Source organism: Dendrobium catenatum, unplaced genomic scaffold (genome assembly GCF_001605985.2).
Source record: "Dendrobium catenatum unplaced genomic scaffold, ASM160598v2 original_scaffold_268208, whole genome shotgun sequence".
Lineage (NCBI taxonomy): Eukaryota > Viridiplantae > Streptophyta > Magnoliopsida > Asparagales > Orchidaceae > Dendrobium > Dendrobium catenatum.
The window spans coordinates 28,920-42,911 of record NW_021586606.1 but is presented as its reverse complement, the minus strand read 5'-3'; the positions used below and the strand labels follow the sequence as shown (position 1 = coordinate 42,911).

The 13,992-nt window shown below is 36.2% G+C and overlaps 1 protein-coding gene across 1 annotated transcript; it reads left to right on the top strand.

The window, feature by feature from the left end:
• The first annotated feature begins 384 nt into the window (after positions 1 to 384).
• On the top strand, positions 385 to 1,293 carry LOC110098547 (ethylene-responsive transcription factor ERF026-like). The gene has a single exon (XM_020825410.2). The coding sequence runs from the start codon at positions 627 to 629 to the stop codon at positions 1,206 to 1,208; it is 582 nt and encodes a 193-aa protein (XP_020681069.2). The 5' UTR covers positions 385 to 626; the 3' UTR covers positions 1,209 to 1,293.
• Positions 1,294 to 13,992: the final 12,699 nt, after the last annotated feature.

Here is a 13,992-nt window from a genome sequence, read left to right as displayed (position 1 = left end):
ATGTCCGGACCTAATAAAAATTCCCAAATACAGCTGCTATATAACTAGATTTGAAACTTTAGTAACAACTCAAAGCATACCCCTATTTCTATTTAATTTTCTATAATTTTTTTTATTAATAGTCATAAATCCCTATAAGTCAAAAAACTTTGACTTTTAAATTTTTTAAAAAAAATTGATTGAACTTTATAAATCACATGTGTGTCAAATCAAGCTTAACGACTCCAAATTTTAGTAGCAGCCGCGAAGATAGTCGTGCCTGCATGTTACGAACTACTTAAAAAATCTTTATACAATACGTGCACTACTGAATTATTTTACGACTTAGCAGTCTTTTAAAGGTTGGTTTCAATGCAAAAATATCAAATTATTAATTGATCCCACTCGACCTTTCTTCTTAATGCAAAAATTCGCTGCGTTGCTGATGAGTCGATTACTCTTATGGGAAATTGATTTGAAGGCAGTGGCTCCCGCTAATAAAAAAATAGAAGAGCAAAGCAGGGGCCAGCTAATCCCCGCGCTTTCTGTCCCGCGGCCGCGCCCTCGCCGCGCAGTCTCCACGCTCACGGCTCGCCAGCCACTGCTTATATTTCCATCTCCCTCCCCTCGGCTTTTATCAGAATTCCATGGCCGACCCCAATCAAAAGCCCGACGACGTGGACCCGCCCGCTCCATCGCCGGGCTCAGACCGGCCGGCGGGCTACCGTGGCATCCGTTCGCGGAGCGGTAAGTGGGTTTCCGAAATTCGGGAGCCGCGCAAGGCTAACCGCATATGGCTTGGAACCTACCCAACACCAGAGATGGCCGCGGTGGCTTACGATGTGGCGGCGCTCGCGCTACGCGGGGCCGATGCGGTGCTTAATTTCCCCGAAGCAGCCAAGTCACGGCCGGCTCCCGCGTCGAGTTCGGCAGCGGATATAAGGGTTGCGGCGGCGGCAGCGGCGGCGGAGTTGAAGGCGAGGCTTGATGCTGGAGGAGCTGGTGGAAGCGGCGCAGGTGGATCGGAGCCGTTACTGGAGATGAAGAGGGAGGCGGAAGGAGGTGAGTTTGTGGACGAGGAGGAACTATTTGAGATGCCGTTGCTGTTGGCGAATATGGCGGAAGGCATGCTGGTGAGCCCGCCGAGGATGAGTTCGCCGGAGACGGAAGAATCAGTGCTGGAGGTTTCGGAAGGGGAAAAACTGTGGAAGTTTGATGACGATGAGTGAGTTCGTCGCTGGGGAGATGGAGGAGCGTATTTTTACCTCCGTCTTTCTGTTTGAAGAAAAAGTTGCGTAAGGACTAATGGTATTATAAGGGTAGGTTTTAAAATTATTAAATTTATTTTAAAATGAATATATAATACAAATATTTAATTAAATTTGTATTGTAATATTCATCTCAAAATAAATTTAATAAATTAAAATTCATCGCTCATGATCAATTATTATCCATTTTTTCCCTTTTTGTTTGCAGAATTGGGGTAAAAGAAATTTTAATTCCACCTACTGAAATAAGCACAAGTTAGTAGGCAAATAATTCTCTGCGGACGTTGAATGCTATCCAGATAGCAATCAGAATGGGCCACGTCATCTCCGTTCGGTACCGTGCTCTATATTGCTGACGTGAAGCATTCTGATTGATCTCTGAATGATAAATTGTGTTCGGCATCCTCACAAAATAATCAAAAAGAGGCCAGTTTTTAAAAGTCGCCTTTGAGCTGTAATCTCTAATATTTTTCTTCTTCAAGGCACCTCCTTTGCTCCTTTCGATCGCTCTTGTACGTGGCTTCCTCTTCGTCACGGAAAGATGGTCAGTTCGTCTTCTCCTTCTTCCTTCAATCCCTTTTAATTATCCAAATGAAGTAAAGCGTGAATTTGGCTTCCCTTTGATGTTTTAGTTGCTTGGTCTATTTGTATCTAATGATCTGAAAGCCTCTAATAACGATTTGAAAGATCACTGGTTTTAGAGTAACTTCTGCTGGCTGTTAGTTCCAGGAACTGTCGGATACTCTGTGCTGTATCCAACAGATTTTGTTTTCTAAACAGTGCATCAGCATGGAAGCAGGTGTAGTGACTTTAAAAGTAAGATTGAATCAGAGTGAATTGAAATTTAATTTAGAAGACCATAATATTGATATGTCATTGTGATGAACTACCTAAATGAACAAAAATTTGTCATTCTTGTGAAATTAATGCACTATTTTAGACATCACATCTTTTCGTGAAGTTTATTTAAGAAGGGGTTGAAAATATATTGTTTATCATTGCTGCGGGCTAGAATATACGCGGCGATAGAGTTATAATATTACGTTTTAGGGTTGTACGGATATCCAGCTCACATACAGAAAATATAAGTTTTTTTACGTGGAAAGCCTTGGAAAGGAGAAAAATCACGGGGGTCTTGCCCAGCTGAAATGATTCTACTAGTGTTTGGGTAGATTACAGTGGGTTGATTCATCCCTGAGGGCCATCATATTACAAATGTCAACTGTATGGTTGAAATCTAAGTGAAAATTAAGGATGAAAGTCCAACGTCACTAGGTGGACTGGATAAAGTCCGACGTTACATGAAAATTCGGACGTCAGTTGGTAGCCTGGAGATGGTTTGGCAAAACTCCGGGCGTTATGTGCTGGTCAGGCAGAAGTTCAGGCCTCAGGTTTTGGTCCGGCGGAGCTCAAGGCCTCATGTGGTGGTCTGAGAGAACTCTGGGTCTCAGGTGGTGGTCTGGTGGAACTCTAGGCGGTGGTCGAGGAGGCAAGAGCCATCTCCAATCTCTCTCTTTTCTCTTAGGCTTAGGGGTCCTTTTTCAAGAGGAAGAGGGATCTAATTTTAGATTTCTTAGAATGGCGTGGCTCGTAAATAAGAGGAAGGTCAAGGGTAAATGAGTGGTTTTGATGTACGGTCGATGTTGAATCCCTTGATCGTGGATCATTCATTATGCATTTGAAGGTCTTAATGATGTTGGAATTCCATGATCTTGGGCTCATTGGATTCATCTCGTCGAGCCGCTCGATTCTACTATAAGCATGTCACGTTTAGAAATTGTTTAGTAATCCAAATTGTGGTTTAAACCTTCCAACATCGCTTCACCTACAGAAAAGTCAGCTATTACTGGCTGCTACGACCGGCGGTCCTGTTGCCGCCGGTAATACCGACAATTTCGCCGGCGGTGCTTAATAAACAACTATCGGTAATACCAACGATTTCAGTGGCGATCTTTAATAAACAGCGACCGGAATTAGCAGCGGTTTAATAACCGCGGGGTGTGGCGCCGGTTTAATTTAATACCGGCGGCTAGGACAGTCGGTATTAAGTAATTAATTTCCAGTGGTCTAAACCGCCGAAAAAAGCCCTAAATTAACCCATCCCGAGCCTTCCTCCTCACTTCCTCGCACTTCTCTCTCGCAGCTTCAGACGCTCGCCCCCTTCTCGCGCCTCTGAGTACCTCGCAGGAATTCGGCGACGACAAGCTCCCTCCGACTGAAGGTGACTCAAATGCAACCCAATTTTTATTTAAATCTAGGGTTTAAATCATGTGATACTGACTGGAAGCTAGCTTGCTCATTCATTCTCATTCTAAAACTTTTATTTTTGACTTCATCTATTTTCTTCTTGCTCATACTTCTCATTCCACATATAGAAGACTTAATAGATCAATTGCACTGATCCTCTATATTTTCTAAATTTACTTAAATATTGGATAAAATCAAATCCAAATTCTTCTCATGGATGAAAGGAATAAAAAATTTAAGATGCATGATGGGTTGTACGGTTGGACTGTTTTGTCACCTGTCACAAGCGATGCGCCAGCGGTTTGGCCGCCGGTTTTACCGACTGTTTTGACAACTGGTACGCCATCGGTAACTAACTGGCGTTCACCGACGTTACAACCGCCGGAAATTACCGGCCATCCCTGCCGCTGGAAAGCTGCCGGTGACTAAACCACCAAAAATAGGCCGCTGAAAATTGTTTTCAATGCGGTTTATACCGGCGATTTTTGTACCGTCGAAAAGCCACCGGTTTTTTACAATACCGTCAGTAATGCCTAAATTTCATGTAGTGTTGGGTCCTTGATATGGATCCATTGGTGCTCGGATTGAGTCAAATTTGATGTCGTTGGGTTCATTTTTCCGATGCATTCAATTTGACTATAAGTTTGTTGAAATCAGAGCTCGGATGGTCCCAATTTTAATTTTGGAATTTTCCAACTTGATTTTATCCCGAGATTTGTGCCCGGTTATGAAATTTTGATAATGATGTATCAATCATGATCCTACATTCAGTGTAAAAAAGCAAACAGATGCATTCGGTTGTAGTTAGTATTGAGCATCAGAGCATCAGAGCATCAAAATAATAACTAAACAAACTTTGTAAAATAAAAAGAGTTGTCTTGCAATTAATCCAATTAGAATACATTTGTCTTGATTGAAATGAGATTACAGTGTGGAGTTTGTGATAGGAAACACTTGAAGATTTCAAGTAAATCCCATCAAGAGAGCAAAAACTACGAGAAATCTCTACGATTCTATTTGAAAAATCAGTGAAAAACTGTAATTTTATTGTAAGAAAATAACAAGATTCAATTGATCATCTATTAGAGACGAGGATCGATCTCTCTCAAATCTCTAGACACCGCTAGAGCCCAAAGAAAACCTATAAGATCTCAAAATTTAACCAAATTCAAAAGTCTTAACCCTAGGAAAACAAACTATTTAATGCATACAAATCAAAAGGAAATCCCTAAACAATCACTACATTCAAATTTCCCTCCTTACTCCCTCAAAAATCCTTCATAAACTGCTCACACACGCTCGGGCATGCATTCAGTGTGTACAGGAGGCAGAAATATCCGTCAATATTCGCATAAGCCGGTCCCGTCAGACCGGCTGGACTGGTCTAACAGTTTGCCACAAAGGGCACCAAAACATTAAAAAAAAAAAAAAACTTATTGGGGCTAGAAAAAGGATGTAAGAGTGCATATAAGGATGTTTTTTAGGCCCATTCGGTTGCGCAAAACAAAAGAATAACTATTACATTATTATTGCCCCGATTGTTGAAAAATCTCAATGATTATCAGGGCATTCTTGCAATGCCAGATAAAAATATTAAATCAAATCGATCTGTTTCTCTTTGATTTGCAATATTGCATCCATTGGTGTTTGGTTTAGTGTAGTTGTTAGTTCGGTTTGAATCAATTATAAGCCATTATTAGCTTTAAAACAAATCGAAATCACGTGCACCTCACAAACTTTGGTTGAGATTTTAGCTCAGGATATTCCTCTCCAAATTTAACTAACAAAATTAAATATTTTAATAGAATGCAATATTTCTTATAAATCTGTGTGGGCTAAATATTTTTTTTCTTTCTTGCTTTCTTCTGGATCTTTGTATTTATTAAGAAGAAATTATTTTATTTGATGTGGATGTCATGTGAGAATATATTATTAGGGGTATATCAATTGTTGGGATCTTGCCCGTGTTAATATAAGAACATGAGGGAAAAGGAAATAGTTACAGCCTTAATTTTTTTATTATTATTATTTGTTGGATTTCAATTTGTTCGTCAGAGGAAAAATGCTCTACTAGCTCAATAAAGCTTCAAATATATTTCAAAATATTCAAAATAGTTCTATTTCTCTTCTTATTTATGAGGATATGAAAGCTATAGAATTAGGGGTGTCAATATTTGACACGACCCGAAAACCCGACTCAAACCCGACCCGAAAATTTCGGGTTAGGGTCAACCCGAACCCGAAACGGGTTGGGTTCGGGTTCAACATTTCGACCCGTTTAACCTGAACCCAAAACGGGTCGGGTTTGGGTTCAACATTTCGACCCGTTTCAAAATTCAGGTCGGGATCGGGTTAACCCTTTGACCCGGCAACCCGAGATTGACCCGTTTTTTACCCAAAAAAGAAGGGTTAGACCCGTTTTTGACCCGAAAAAGAGGAGATAGACCCGTTTTTGACCAAAAAACTAGCAATTTTTTATTGGAAACGGGTCATTCGGGTCGTGTTGGGTTGACCCGGATCCGAAGCGGTTCGGGTTCGGGTTAGGAAAACTGACCCGTTTTTAAAAACGATTCGGGTTCGGGTTGACCTGAATAGTGTCGGGTCAGTTTCGAGTTCGACCCAAACCCGACCCGTGACACCCCTATATAAAATAGGCTACAAAAAAGCAAAATAAGAAAAGAGACCCAGTATAAATAACAACCCTATACACGTGTTTTTATATGATGGATGAGAATTATTCTCATAGGGCACAACTTTTTATTTTGGGATGATTCCTTATTCTGTCTGTTCTTGGGTGAGTTGATGAAGGTGAGTTGAGCTAGGAGAAATAATGCATAGAGTTCTTTGGCCACGCTAGCAGTCTCCTGGGTGAATGTTCTTCTTAGGTTGCTTTGTTGAGTTTGGTTTAGTCCTTTAGATTTATAGTAGTTTTAATTGAGATCGATCATTATTATCTGAGTCTTTGTTACTTGAGTCTACCAGATCTGAGTTGTTCTTTTGAAAGTTATTAAGTACCTGAGACAATTATAATAACAACTACTTAAATCATTGATTTAATTCAACTTCCACGCTATGTCCTTTATTCACAAAAGCATACAGCATCAACCACCGTTGCTTAGTTTGGTTGGTGGGCGAGTACGGTTGGGAACCTCCCAACCCGTGCTCGATTTCTCTCGAGTGGCAACACCTCTTAAGTGGGACCCAATCAAATGCGGGCTAGAAAGTTTCTGGGGTGGGTGCCACTTCTAAGTCAGCCGACGATTAGTCATGCCACCAAACGCCCTTTGGAAGGTGGCAACGGTTGGATACCCTGTTCCAAAAAAAAAATCATACAGGATCCATTATGAAAGCATTGAGGCATGTGTTCTTATTGGGTCAAATGGGTTTCACGGGATATTGGTCACCCTACATTACTCTTTATTTTATGCTTTAGACTCAAAGATATGACAAAATTCAAAATTTAGAAAGGCAATATAGAGAGAGCTATCTTTGATGCTCTGGCATCAATGTTTATGAAAAGAACTCTCAAGTCTTCTACAACTTAACAGCAATGTTATGTGGTTTGTTCACTGACATCATCTACTTTTTTTCTCATATCTTTTTTTTGTTTATTCACGTTGCAGTATCCTTTTCTTTTTTTCTTTTTTTTCTGCTACAAATCCAAAAAAGTTGATGTCTTTTCTAAAAAATTTGTCCAAAGTGTGTCATCAAATCTCTTATTTTTCCTCTCGAGTATTTGAAGTATTTTTTCACAGCCGAAAATTGCTTATGATTGTAGCTTATTATGGTGCAGGTGAGGATTGAATCTGGATCTTGGAAACTTGGAAAGCCCTTATTAACTAGATTAGTTGTTACCCTCACTAGTAGTTGTAGTTAATTATAACGAAATCTGGATTACTATTTTTCTAAGTTATATTTAGCTTATGTTAGATATTTATATTATAGTGTTTGATAGAATTGTGAGTTTTATAGTGTTAAACTTAATTCAAGTATGCATTAATCATGAGAATTTTTTAAGAAGTATTTTATAAGGATAATTATGCTATTTTTTTCATAATACTCCCTTTCAAAAAATATTTTAGGTCCATCCCTTATTATTAGTTTTGTGTGGAATATGGTTGTGTTAATGAATTGGGTTGTATTGTTGTCTCAAATCTAAATACTGTCAGTTGAGCTTGTCGGGGGTTGCAAGGTCAGCGCTAATTTTTTTTTTTTTCATACAAGTGTGACAACATTGTATGTTGTAGTGCTCCAGCTTCGGCTGGAGAGCGGAGCACTTCAGTGCTCCAAACCCCGTTGTCACAGTGCTATAGACTGCAACGCCATAATGCTACAGGTTGGACTTAGAGATAGAGATTGAAGCGTTGCGATGCTGCGAGTGGGGCTGAATAGTTTTCTTCCTTTTTTTCTCGTTTCACTTGAAGGGTTGCATCTTTTGGTGCATTTAAAAGTGTCTCTTTTGTCTGTTCTGAGAGTATAACATGTGTATGAAGTGAAGAAAGATAGAATAGAGAGATCTGTACAATTTCTCCCAAATTTCATTGTGAGTTTCTTGGCGTTGTGTGACTCCATGATTTTTTCTAGATTTCGAATTTTCTACATTAAATCCTGGGGTTTATTTCCATTTTTTTTCCTTTCATTGCATGATTAACTTCAATAGCACAGAGGATTTGGATGGACTTTTTTAGCTACATTCGTGATAAGGGCACTCATTTGATCCATAAAAAAATCTACCAAAATGGGTAGTTATCATTGGAAAGCTGAATTAACTATGGCTTTATGATTTTCCATACAAAATTTAAGAGAGGATGAGGCAGGGCTGGCCGTTTAAGCAGCTGCTATAACAGTAGCTGCTCTGATACCATAATGAAGCTGAAATGAGATGGGGAATTACAGAATTACAGACGGAAAAGAAGGAAAATATAAGGAATATGATTTTCATTCAATTCATACAGTGCTCGTATTTTATAATTGTAAATTAGGTAAATACTGAGATACAAAAGGTTTCAATTAGCCTTAAAAGCTAGGCTATGATTAGACTGAGTTGTTATTGGTTATTCATTGGGATTTCTTTGCATGTGAGGTAGCTGCTCCATCATCGTCCACACCGTCATGTGAATGAATATTAAATATATGAAATCGATTATTTGTCATATTTTTGCGAATCATATCAATGGCAATGAGCACGGGCGGATCCAGCCTTAATTTTAAGGGGGCAAACTTAGAAGTAAAATTGTAAAGTTTTTTTATATATAAATATCCTTACAATCAAAATTTGTTATGAGGAAGCTACCTCTCGACTCATATTTGTTCATCGTTGTACGCTTCGCAAATATGTCGGGGGTCAAAGGAGACAGTGCCCCCTGGCGGGATTCGACGTTTGTAAGGATATTTTTGGATTTTCTTTACTATTTCTTTTTGGTTCATCGTTTCCTAACAATAATATGTCTACAAAATATGTTTATTTATGTTGGGACAATTGCCTAAATACCATAATATTTTTAAAACTTTTAATACTTGTAGTATACTATTTTTTTTAGAACCCGATTATTTTCTGTTTGATAAAAATTATATAAATTTGGATGTGGAGAGAAAAAAATTTCCAAAATATTTTTAAAATTTTTGGGGGGGGGGGGGGGCAATTGACCCTCTGGCATTAAGGTGGGTCCACCCCTGGCAATGAGCCTAACACTATTTCTGGGGTGGGGGGGGGCAATTGACCCTCTAGCCTTAAGGTGGGTCCATCCCTCGCAATGAGCCTAACACTATTTCTTCTTTTCTCTTAAATGAAAAGATTAGTTATCATGGTCAATCATGCCATGCCATTCTTGCTTAATTATAATTAGCTTTTCTTGCGATCATGAGCCCAATCTAATAGATTAGACTCGAGCAAATGCTGGATTTGGGCACATATGTGTTCAGCTTATGCCTATAAATTTGCCCAACTTCATTTGTTAAATTTGCCAAAATTGAATCCTTCTGAGCTAGATAGCAACTTCACATGTTTTAGATGATCTGAGTATGGGGTTACGCTTAGAAAGAGTATTAAACCTCTTGGATCCAATTATATTTTCTTACATTTTGATTTAATTCCTACTGATGAGAAGTCAAAAATTATATCGTAGGGGGATTTACATATATATACCACTCAAAATTTTACCCTTTAGACATTTAACATCTAAATTTTACTTCTTACATAAAAAAAAAACACTATTAATAGGGTCAACAAAATCCTACATGATGAAGTGTGTTGCAATGGATCTCACTGAGGGTGGAGCTTCTAAAGCCGTGTAGGCACAGTGTGGGCTCACTTCTCCGCTGCAGCTGGCATGTGGAGGGCCAATAGGTAGAAGTCGGATCGACGGAATGTTAATTAGGATGAAAGATTGGCGACGTATAAAAGGAGGAGGAATGTGAAGGAGGAAGAGACTAGTGGCACGTAAAGGGCGAGGGTACTAGCAACGTGTACAATGAATGATGAGTTTAGATGTTATTATATATATTTGCAGTTTTGAATACAACATGAGTAAATATTAAAATGCACCCGTTTTATGTGTAAATGATAGAATTCTTATTGCTAAATTTATAAATCTCTCTCTCTTTTTAACTTAAGCTCATATCAATGACTGTTTTTGATACTTGCATCACTATTATTAAACTGATTAGTAGTTCATGCTTGTGCTTAATCATCTTGAAGTTTAATAATTTATTTATGTATTAATTAATTTGCTCTCTTCTGATAATGAATTAGATGCAGATAATCGATCAGTATCATGCAAACGTAGCACGGCATGAAACCAACCATCCTGGCTCAGTTGCTCTGTATAAAGATATGAATTTCAGTCTTTTTTTATTGCTGGTTTGCACCATAAAATAGGCAGGATTCGATAGAAGTCCCCATTTTCTTTTGCATTAACAAATAACCAACAAACATAAAAAAAAAAATTGTTCTGACATTTATGATTGGATAGAACATAGAAGTCCTTAAAACGCTTTAGAGCAGAAGATAGGACATGTGCAAATATTCTTGAGCTCCATTAGGCTGCCAGAATATAGTAAATTTAATTAGAATAAATATTTCTAAATTAAAATTTGGTACAGTTTCGTTGGCTGAAAAAAAATGTGCACAGTAAAGTAGCTTATAGTATAAAAAAAATGTAAAACATGTAAAATATTTAGAGTTGATTGAATGAATGTAAAGTAAATGCATCTTATTAGTATTATTTTTCACTTTAAGTAAAATGGATATAGTTTAAAAGCCTAAATATGGTGGTGTTAGAGGAAGATGATGGTAAGATGATAGGCGATGGTGTTGTCCGGTGGTGGTGTGTGTTGGGTGTGGTGGCAGTACCGGCAACAGGCGGCGATCACTGGTGTTGGTCAGTGGTGGTGGGCGGCGGGCAGTAGCAGCTAAGGATACTGGCGGGTGGTTGCTGCAGCAGGTGCGGTGGTGAGTGGCAAGTGATGGCGACCAATGATCATAATCACACATAATTCACAATGTATTTTAAAATCGTCCAAATCTAATGAATTTTAAATACATCAAACTTACGCTAGATGGTGCATTCCAAATGCAACAAAATCTTAATTTATATTTCTTTTACTTCAAACCTGATATCGATATTTCTTTTAAAAAAAAAAAAAAAACTCCCTACATATGTAATAATTTACACCAATTTTACTGCAAACCAAAGCATCATTTTTAAGGTGAATATAATAATTACTTCAACTAATTCACTATACTCCCACGTGAAGTAACTAAAAAAAATTGCATTAAGGTTCATTTCTTGTTCTGTTTAGGTATCGTCCTATCTCAATCAATAACTTATTAATTTATCTATTATGATTTTATAATGCATAAAACAACTCTTCTGCAATCATTAAATATCTTAGAAGGTTAATTTTATTAACGGCCATTTAAACAGCTAGATTAAATACGAAATAAATCAAACAACCCAAAATTTAGAACACAAAAATAAGACCAATCGAGTGAGGGTGGATTTTTTTTTAAGAAGGAGCATGTTGTTTAATTTAAATGAGAAATATGAGCAGCGTATTAAAATTTTTTTTTTAAAAAAGCAAACTAGCCAAATAAAATGACGTATTCCATTGAATGTATCAAATTGTTTGACGTATTTATAATAAGCCAAATAGTTTGGCGCATTCAATGGAATGTGCAATTTTGTATGGCGCATTCCATTGAATGCGCCAAACTGTTTGGAGGGCGTATTGCAACGGTTTTTTGAAATTTAGTTCGACTGATTTGAATGAATGCGCCTAATTTGGCACATTCTAAAGAATGCAGTCAATTGTTATTACATTCTTTATAATGCTTCAGTTTGTTTAGCTAATTTGTTTCTTTTTAATTTTTTTTAATACATTGTTCCTATTCCTAATTTAAATTAAATATCATGCTCCTTAAAAAAAATCAAGTGAAGACGAAGTTGTTTTTGTTCCATCATCAGCTCAAAATAAAATTAGTTCAAAAATATGTGAGACATACACTCTATGGATACTATAGCACATCAATTGAATAAAAAAAAAATTAAGTTAAAATTTTAATTACAAGAGCTCAAATAAGGGCTTAAGAATGTGTTAAAGCAAGAACTCAATCAAAGCCCATTCAAGTAGGAATAATTAAGGCTTCATTTGGGACAGCTTTTTTAATGCTTTCTAAAATGATTTTCTTAAACAAAAATTTTTAGTTTTCTTAATGCTTTAAAAAATAATTTTCTTATAAGAAAAGTTTCTTTAAACTAGAAATTTTTATACTAAAAAGCTATTTTAGAAAGCAGTAAGAAAAGCTGCCCCAAACAAAACTTAAATTGGAGTTATAATATTTAAATTTTAAATGCAATATCTAAAAGGTTTGGCTTTTCATCTTACGAAATATACATAAGATAGATATTTAATAGAAATAAAATCAATAAATAAAGAAAAGTTTCTTTAAACTAGAAATTTTTATACTAAAAAGCTATTTTAGAAAGCAGTAAGAAAAGCTGCCCCAAACAAAACCTAAATTGGAGTTATAATATTTAAGTTTTAAATGCAATATCTAAAAGGTTTGGCTTTTCATCTTACGAAATATATCTAAGATAGATATTTAATAGAAATAAAATGAATAAATAAAGATATTTGACACATTTCTTCATTAATGCCCACCTCCATCCCCACCCTTGTATCTCTTATTTTTTAATGAAGGTAGTCATAGAAACTCAATAAATAGTGCAATATAAAATTAGAAATTTATGTTTTTGAATGATAAAAAATTAGATAAAATCATTTTCTTTTGGTTAGTGCTTGGTAACATATCTTGACCAATCTTAGTAGGAAAGATAGATTATCTTTTGAAACTTATTGTTATAATTTATTAGTACTATGAATAGCATTAATATTAGAAGGTTCCACCTCAAATTTATAGCAGCCTTTTTTGAATAAAGATGTATTCTTATTATTTTCAATTGAACTAAAGCATTCACTTACATTTCTTGTATAAAAATATATATAAAATGTCTTCATTTAAAATGACATTATTATGGCTAACTATTATTTTCTCAAATAAAATATATAAAATAACAGTAAGACTAACTATTATTTTAACACTAGGAGAACTCAATTCTAACTACCTGTAGCCCCTTTACACCTTTAAGCTTGGTAGCCTGTACAAAACATTTGATTAATGTAAGTTCTAATTTTCCTTTGTTTTGGTGAGAATATGTAATACAAAAAAAAAAAAAACTTAAGATATTTTAAGCTTAGTTGTTTTCGAGTCCATAATTCTTAAGGAGTTTTAAAATATGTACCACTATATGGTATTTTATTTATTTAATAACAAAATAGAGTTCAATGGAATAACTATATAATAATAAAGAATAATTCAATAGCTATGCCACATCAGAGAGTAATCACAATAATTGTAACACAATAGATTTAAATAGAAATAATTTTGTTGTGCACTACAAGAAAACAACTCATTTTCGGATGAATTTTCGATAGAAAAAAATTTGTCACAAATTCCGGCGGCTTTTCCAGCGGATTGTCGACAGATTATTTTCGACGGATTTCTGACAGAATTTTCATTGGCTTTCTGTTGGATTTATTTCCGACGGAATTTCCAACGATAATTAATTTCTTCTAAAAAATGACTATAATAAAAAGTTAAATAATTTAATAACTTATTATCAAATAAAACTTTAAAAATTAGATATTATTAAATTAAATTAATTAAATAATAATTAAGAATTCAAGTCTACCGAAAATTGTACCGGTGGAATAATTCTGCCGAAAATATTTCTGAAGGCCTATTTTGCACGAGGACGACTTTTCCGATGTGTGTTTTACCATCGAAAAAAATTCGTCGGAAATCCACCGAAGACTAATTTTCAATGGATTTAGGGCATTTTGTGACGGATTTTGGCCGTTGGTAAGACATGATTTTCCTTTAATGTAGGCTGAAGTATTCGTGGCGGTAGAGTGAGAGGGTTTTTTGTCTTAGCGA

Coding starts and splice junctions, on each gene's coding strand:
- LOC110098547 (XM_020825410.2), top strand. CDS start 627: ATGGCCGACCCCAATCAAAAGCCCGACGACGTGGACCCGCCCGCTCCA.